At 39.4% G+C, this 8,393-nt stretch overlaps 1 protein-coding gene across 5 annotated transcripts in view; it reads left to right on the plus strand.

Moving 5' to 3' along the window:
• The window catches only part of dclk1a (doublecortin-like kinase 1a), a 60,428-nt gene that overhangs the window by 21,405 nt on the left and 30,630 nt on the right, over positions 1-8,393 (plus strand). For 4 of the 5 annotated variants that reach the window (XM_015038932.1, XM_015038926.1, XM_015038929.1 and 1 more), the window contains 2 exons: positions 1,057-1,168; positions 5,671-5,784. In XM_015038932.1, coding sequence (XP_014894418.1) covers positions 1,057-1,168; positions 5,671-5,784 — 226 coding nt within the window. The remainder of the gene's footprint in view (positions 1-1,056; positions 1,169-5,670; positions 5,785-8,393) is intronic. The other variant, XM_015038930.1, reaches the window with a different exon arrangement.

An 8,393-nucleotide genomic window follows, 5' to 3' on the forward strand; every position in this document is an offset into this window, starting at 1 on the left:
GGTTCAAAACCAGACAGAAAGGGTTTTTGTAGGTTTATGCATCTCTTGGGGTGCAGTGAGAAAACAAGAGCCTTCCTCTTTCGTGATGGTTCATTTGTCAATTGACTTCAATGTAGGCTTCTTTGAAATCGAAGCTACTTTACTTCAATTACCAATTGGCAGTTCTATGGCGTAATGCACATGTCAAACTCAAGGCCCGCGGGCCACATGTGGCCCCCCAGCATTTTATAGGCCAATGATTGACTTAAAATAGGTTTTGAGCACAAATTGACTACAAACTACATTTCAACCAAAGGTTTGTATTCCGCTTCCTAACCAGATGCTCCAAAGCGTCCGGTCCATAACTCTTCAACATGCTGTCAGCTCCCGATCAGAAAGATGCATTTAGTTCAGAGACCATGAGATGATATTCAGAAAGAATTTTTTTAATTAATTGATTTCAGTTGCCTCTGAGACTAAATCTTTGCATAAAGTCTATAATGTCTGCCCATGTGACTTGTTTTTATCATTTGTTTGCTTACCTTTAAACACTGATTTAAATATTGTAATTTTTCAACAGAGCAGTAATTTTACATCCATGGAAACTCAAATGTAATATTTAAAACTTCATTACATAAAACCAGTTATTTAACAATATGAGGTGGTGTTTAATTTATTTCTAACATTGTATTTTTATACATTTATGCTAGGGGTGCCCAAGTCTAGTTTTCCAGAGCTACCATCTGCAGCTTTAGATGCTTTCCTTCTCTAACACACCTGGACCATTGACTCATTATAAGCCTCTACAGACCTGAATGTTGTAAGTCAACCTTTTGTCTGGGGTGTTTTAGCAGGGATGCCCTCCTGATTTGTACCGTCAATGTGGCCCGTTGAGGGTGGCCAATATGCTGAAGTGGCCCTCGGTGAAATTGAGTTTGACACCCCTGTTGTAGAGAATCTTTCTTTGCAGGAACAGCTCTGATTGCAGAAAGCAGCTGCTGCTGTGTATTCTGCTTGGCGCTCTGGATTAAACAGTGTTGCTAACATACCAACTCACATGTCTGTCTTTACTTGTAGGTTGCATGTCTGCAGGACTTCTTTGGTGAGGAGGATATTTTTGTGGCCTGTGGACCAGAGAAGTTCCGCTACCATGACGACTTGATGTTGGATGAGAGTGGTAAGGGAAAAGGTGCTCTACGAAAATTTTTATTGTTTCTTGCTGAAGTTACAAACTCAGAATTATACAACTTGGTCAACAATACAGGCACGTATTTGTTGATAGCAATACATTTTTTGCAATAAAAATTGGGCCATCCCAGAAAGGAGATATTGATGTGAGATTCTCAGAAACCTGCTCACATTGCTCAGCTCCACAGCTGTGTCGTACATGTTCCTATACCTTATGTCATAGATGAACGCCAGTTTGAAAAATCCTAACTCTTTTTTCATGCTTTATTTTGGTTTACCACATTAAATCCTGATAAAACACAGACCGAATGTGAACATTTTCAATGTATATACAGAGCTTTGCAAGACACTAAATGCTTTGCGTACAAGCAGAATGGATGTACTGACACATTTATTCTTTATTTATGTGTTTGCATCTCCTTGAGTTGTCCCTTTTGCATTTTAAGAGCCAGACCAGAAGGAGATGTGCTACAGATTTCCCTGCATGCGTTATATGCATTCTTTTCAGCATTCGAATCACTCATTCACAATGGGAACCAGAGGGGAAACAAACATTCAGTCACATAAAAAGCAGTTATCTGAATCCTTTCAGGGTCTGTTGATCTAATTAAATGAAGAACAAGCTATAATTACGGAGAAGCATAAACTGATTAGTACAGTCTAACACAACAACATTCTCTGTGGAAATGTATTGCCACTAGCAAGTGGCAGGAAACAGCCTCCTTAAATACAAACATTTACCATGGGATGTGACTTCTGTGATTAATGAACCTGATGTAAAATCCATCTGCTTTGACTATCGCTTCATTTCCTGAAGGACTGCCATCTTTCTGCTTCAGGTTACGAAAGAAATGAAGTCCGTGCTGCGATGTGTGCTGATCCTTCTTTTCTTATCCCTCCTCTTGTCTCCTGTTCTTGTCTCACCTCTTACAACCCCGCTCCCTTTCTTTCCATCTTACCATCACGGCCCACTGAGGATACGCTCTGTCCTCACTTCACCCATCTGTGATTTGCTGTCTGCTTCTCCTTCTGTTGCCATTTAGTGCTCATCTGTATTCTTTCCCTCCTCTGCTCCCACATGAATCAGTTTGTGCTGGCTTTTGTTCAAATTTTATTCTGTACATTTGTCTAATTTGTAGCCCTTTATTCACCAAATAAAGTCCATCCAATCTGAGCCATCCACCTCTTCTCATTATTCTTTTTTTTTTGTGCACCATTTTTTCTAATTTAATTTCCAAAACATAATACTTACCTGAATCCATTAGCCAGTCTTTCTTTGGTGACCTTCTTCCCTCTTGAGAAAAGCCACAAAGCAACCACCTACATGCAGCAGTGGGGGTTTTATGGTTTTGAATTTGTATTATCTGGAATTATTGATAATTATCTCCAGAAGTGGGGATCTTAGCAGTCAGTCTACTTCTTACTGCATCTTTCTGATTAAACACTCTTTCCTTTTCAATGTTGGCATCAGTAGTAAAGCTGGAACATACAGGTAAAGCACACATCTGTACCGTTGCCCTCCTGTTAATGTTCAAGTTTACAAAAGAGCATGGATATTTTTTCATACTGGATGGAGTCAGATTTTATATCATAACACATTCTTAAAGAAACAAAGCTATCTGTCTGAATGAACAAAAATGTGTCTTATAATTTAAAAAAATTAATCATGATATGGAGACCCATTTTTCTGTGCTTCATTGTGAGCTTAGGAGATTTCCTCTCTCTTTTTATCATCAGAAGACACCTGAGTAAACACAAAATGCAGTTTTCAAATTATGATTAAATCGTTCAGCTATCCAAAGCAACTTGCTCCTAAAAACTGGTTGTGTCACTCTTGGCAGCAAAAACCACCATCATGCTTTTCTGTCTGGATGAATTTTGATCCCCTCTTCTTTGCAGAATTATTTAAATTCAGGTGGCATTGCAAGGTTTGAAGCATGAAATGCCTATGTCATGCCTCAGCTCCTCATTTAAGTCTGGACTTTAAATGAGCCGCTCCAACCTTCAAAATGAATAAACCTTCATTTTGAAGGTTTTTTTTCAGCCATTCAGAGTTGGACTTCATGGTGTGCTTTGGATTATTGTCTGGCAGCCTAATCCTATGTTATGTTAGTTTTATGGCAGGTGTAACATGATACATACCTTCCAAAAAGTTAAACTTTTCCACTTCTTGAGGATCATGTGTTTTTGTAAATGTAAGATTGGACTTTTGTGTTCTTCTTTTGTCAGCTGTGGCTTTTGTCTTGGAACTCACCCAAGTCAAATTAAGTTTTTTTTTTTTGTTTTGTTTTTTTATGAGCAATCAAAAATAATTACACTTCAGATAAGGATAATTATGAAAACCACCTGAGAGAATAATTATTGTAATCAAGGGTTAGTTTTATTATTAACCTCCTCCCTAATGGTTTGATTAAGTAAACAGAGCTGAAACAATGCACTATGACATAGAGTTGTATCAACCAGAAATCAAATGTTCTTAATATTATCTAAGTTGATTAAAGGTTAACTTTAATTTAATTTGCTGGTCTTTGCAGAAAATTGTTTCTCAGGGTAGAATAATCCGGTGTAATGTTGATTTAATGGGGTTAGTTTTGGAGAAGTAATTTGATTTCTGAACCACCTTATAATCCATCAGCTTCCAGCACCAGCATGAAAATAGAATGGTTACTGTGGGTCAGATGAGGCCATCTACTATCTAGAAAGCACTTGTATTTCTGCTCTACTTATAGTTCTGCCACCTCAGTCTCTCTGGGGGGAAAGTAAGCAGCAACTCCAAGGAAGGTGTCCGAAGCTTACGCCTGAGAAGGCTGGCAGTACCATCATCTGCTGATGCTAGCTTTTGAAAGGCCAGAGTCCTTTTAGTTTGGATTCAGAACTGGGTGTTGTTCTTAACAAACCAAGTAATGAAACAGACTATATCGTAGGCAAGAGGAGAAAACTAACTAAAACTTTGCAGAAAACGTACATAGAAAACATCAGATCTGACAAACTGATCTAACTTCTCAAGTTTGTAAAACAAAAACAAAAAAAAACAAAAGAACAGTTATCCCTTAGTGTTAAATCGGTATTCTGATATTAAATTTAAAAAGTTCCAATTTCTTGGTCTTTTACTACTTGCCATGTAACAATCACTTAAATCAAAGGTAGAAAAAAATGTCCTTACTTTGCATTTTTCTCGTTTTTGCAAAACTTTAGAATTATGTGTTGTTTTTTTTAATGGAATTACCAAAGCAAGACTTTTTTCACAGTATCAATTTATTCTGTGTTATGCAATTATTTTTATGGCTAATTTCAGTTACAAAAGCTTTTAATAGAGTGGAAAACACGAACAACCAATTTTTCTCACCCAGGAAAATGTGTGAAGGGACTCAGCAGGTTAAATATGGAAGTATACAGATTCTGTGTTGCCAACCAATTCAGTACATTTTTTTTCCATTCAGTATCCACCTCAGGTAGAACTTGTCCTGGCTGATGCTATGCCACGTTAAGATAAACAGCTTGTCAACCTAGCAGGGCTGTGTCCAGGTACAATTCACGTCTGACTTGCTTTTTTTTTTTTTTTTTTTTTACCGCAAACTGAGATAAAATGTGACCTAAGATGTCTGTTTATTTTACATCTTCAAAAAGTAACTAAAAGTTGATTTCCTAACCACTTTTTATGATCTTACATCACTGAAAGATCCTCTTTTTTCCACCCAACACACATCGATCCTGAATTGTCTGTGCCAGGGGATGAGGAGTGTAAGTTAACACCTCTTTATCTGCCGGCAGACAGAGAGCAATATGGAGGAACAGACAGACAGGAACACAGAGTGACAGAGTAAGCAGTAAGGCAGTTGGAAGTGGAGCTGCAGAAGACGTTGCCTCCTCTCAGCATCGCTATAATTATCGCCCCTGCCTCAACTCTGGCACACAGTCATCATGTTAACACTCCGTATTGTACATTAATCACCAGGTTACAGAAAATGTCACACAATCAGCCTCACAGACACACACAGATGAGGTGGATAAGGCCAGACACGCCTGGCAGGCTGCGTATTCTTCCCTTTCCCACTTGTCTGAAATGTTAATGAGCTTTAATGGGGCTCAGTTAATGAGCAGGAGACGAGAAAAGTTTTGGAGGAGAAGGAGGCAGGCAGGTTGGGTGCTGGCGTTCACACGGCTCATTTATTTGGACTGTGTGTCTGTAAAGTACTAGTTCCCCATGAGTCACAGCTGCCACTCCTGAAATGCCGCAATAATTCTGTTTGGAAGGCGAGCCCGGAGAAGGTCAGGACTCATTTTTCCTGAGGATCCGAAGCTAAACCCAATTACGGCTGGATTCATAGGTTATCATTTCTCTGTTAACAATGCAGGCTTAAATCTAGCCATCAGACCTCCAGAGTTGGAGAACATTTTTAAATGCTAATTTTTTTCTCAATTTAGACACGATTTGAGCAGCTATATTTGTCTGTGCCCACCAAATTGCCTCTGAATGCATGTTTATGCTGTTTGTGCTTGCAGAGTGCCGCATGATGAAGTCAGTGACCTATGGCAAGATGTCAGGCTCAGGCTCTGTCAATCGATGCTCTCCCAGGACTGTCATCCAATCACATCGCAGCAAGTCCCCAGCTTCTGGTAAAGTGTTTCTCTTTTTCCTCTTCATTTTTGCTAAAGCAATTTTGCTTCAGTGTCATGTAATGTACAGCACCTTGCAAAAAAAAAAAAAAAAGACAACTTAAACTCTTTCACAATTTGTCACATTGCAAGCAAAAACTCCCGCAAGTTTTAATAGCATTTTAATGTTAGACAAGCACAATATGGAGGGAAAAAGATGCATTTCTTCCAATGTTTTAATGAAAATCACTTGAAAAGTGTGTTTTTAACCAGCTGAGCTAACTGCTTTCAGAAATCTAATTAATAGAGTTCAGACAGACAAACCCTGTTTGCAAATGATATCCTAGTTTATGTCTAAAATCCCCCGTGTGGAGAAAAGAAACACTACACATCACTTTGAACCAACAAGACCGCATCATGCTGTGCAGATGCCTTTCTTTAGCAGGGATAGGAAAGTCTTGTAAAGTGGATAGTCAATGGATAGATGCAGAAAAATACAAAACAAAACCATGAGCTGGAATTACAACGATTGATTTCTTTTAACTTTTCAATTATATGCTACTTTGTGTTGGTCTTCGACATTATATGCAAACAAGATTTTCATTGTAACAATGTGAAAAAAGTTCATGCGGCACAAATACAAAGCACCGTAGTTCACCGAGTTCTTCTAACCTTCGTTTCTGTGTTTGTACATGAGGAGTGTGTGTGGTGGCACCGACCCAGTGGAAATAATTGGGGTGTGTTTGTGTCGCGATACTCCCTCGTCTTTATTTTTCTTATGTTATCCAGCTCATTACTTCCATCCATGTCGCAGCACAGTGTGAATAAACGCTGTAATGAAATCAGTGCTATGCAGACTGTCTGGCAGTGTTCACATACATGCGAGCCGTGTCTCAGTGCATGCAAAATGCAAATTGAAATGAGACGAGATCCAGCTGATTTCACCCGGGGGGGGGGGAATGCAAGCAGGGATGAGAGAGGTAACAAAAGAGAGATGAGATGGAGAGAGAGGGAAGATAAGAGGGCTGGTGACTCAATCCTGCAGCTCCACACAAACTGCTCCTCACCTGACATACTAATGAAATGTCATGAAACATTAAGAGTGTGCACACACACTGTGCTTAGTTTGTGCCTAATAACACATCCATAAAACTCCGTTAGAGTTTTATGGATGTCATAAATCCCAATAAATGGATGTCAAACATCCCAACAAATCCCAATAAATGAATATTAATTCATAGAAATTAATGGAGTTCTCACTAATGCACCAGCATTGTTGTGTGCCATTCATTTCGGCTTAATGGCAGTGAGGGGTTTGTGATTAATTTTCAGCTTTAGCAAATATCACTTCGTTCTTTGCCTGATTGCACAGCTTGAGCTTTGACCAGTATTGCCTAGTTGTGCAACAGCACACTTTTTCATTTTGGCTGTAATTATGAAGTTATTGACTATACAGAGACCTACCGGTTTGGGGATGATTCAGTAGGCTGATGCAACCCCCAGAAATTCTACAGAAATGATTTGCTCCACCTGCTTTTTGAAGTCATAACTATGCACAGAAACTTTTTTTTTTATTATTTCTTACAAATATAATTGCAGAATGAAGATGTGAAAAACAAAGTGAGAAGGTGTAGAGAGAAAGATGTTTTTATGTGAAGAGAAGCTTCTGAGTGCTGTCAGACTGAGAACTTTGGGGAAAAGGTTATGAGGGTGAGTCATACAGTCTCTGATCTCACTCGCAGCATCGCATCTGCAACCAAGGTGTACATGTGTGTGTGTGAGAGAGAGAGAGAGAGAAAAAGAGCGAGAGAGAGAAAAAATGAAAAAACAAAAAGTCATGTTGGGTGGGGGGGAAGACTTCTCTTGGTTGCTATGGAAACGCGGCACACTTAGAGCATGTAGCTGGAGACACAATAGGCACCCATATATGGCAGCGACTTCCTATGAAATGGCCGGCTGTGCAGACAGAGCTAACTGACGTTCCCTTCCTGTCTAGAATCCTGAGTCAGACCATCCTGTCTCGTCGCTTTTGTTTAAAAAAAAAAAAAAAAAAGACACCCCACATACCCTCCTGGCTTCACCTCTGCTGTTTAACATCAGATACTGTGATCAGATGTTGTGTTGTTGTTGATTATGTTGTATTTATTTCCTAGAACATTGCCTGACTGTAACAGGAGAGAGGCAGAGAGAGGAGTGACAGCAGGAAAACAACTGATGGATCTGTTGTTTGACCCTCTCCGCTCCTCTCTTGTTTGTTATTACCCCCCCAACCTCCCTCGGTCTCCCCCCCCAACCCCCCCACCCCGTTTAAAAAATACACTGTGCTCACTTCCCTGCAGGACAATTTGTTCTCAAATGAAAAGGAGTCAACATCATCTGCTGCTTTTCACTGTTCATGTGCAGCCGATTCTGCTGCTGTTTTGTGCTCGCAAGAAAGACTCATATGGGCAGAACTTTGTGACACCAGACACCAAATTTGAATAAATGCTTTTAAAAACGGAATCCGAATTGGCGTAATATGAAATTTGATCTATCTGTTTGGAAATGACTCACTAGATTGAAACAGAATTTAATGTTTTGAAGTTCAACTGAATTAATTTGCCAACAATCCTTTATGGAATAAGCCCAGT

Source organism: Poecilia latipinna, unplaced genomic scaffold (genome assembly GCF_001443285.1).
Source record: "Poecilia latipinna isolate Pla-1442-1.1 unplaced genomic scaffold, P_latipinna-1.0 Scaffold457, whole genome shotgun sequence".
NCBI lineage: Eukaryota > Metazoa > Chordata > Actinopteri > Cyprinodontiformes > Poeciliidae > Poecilia > Poecilia latipinna.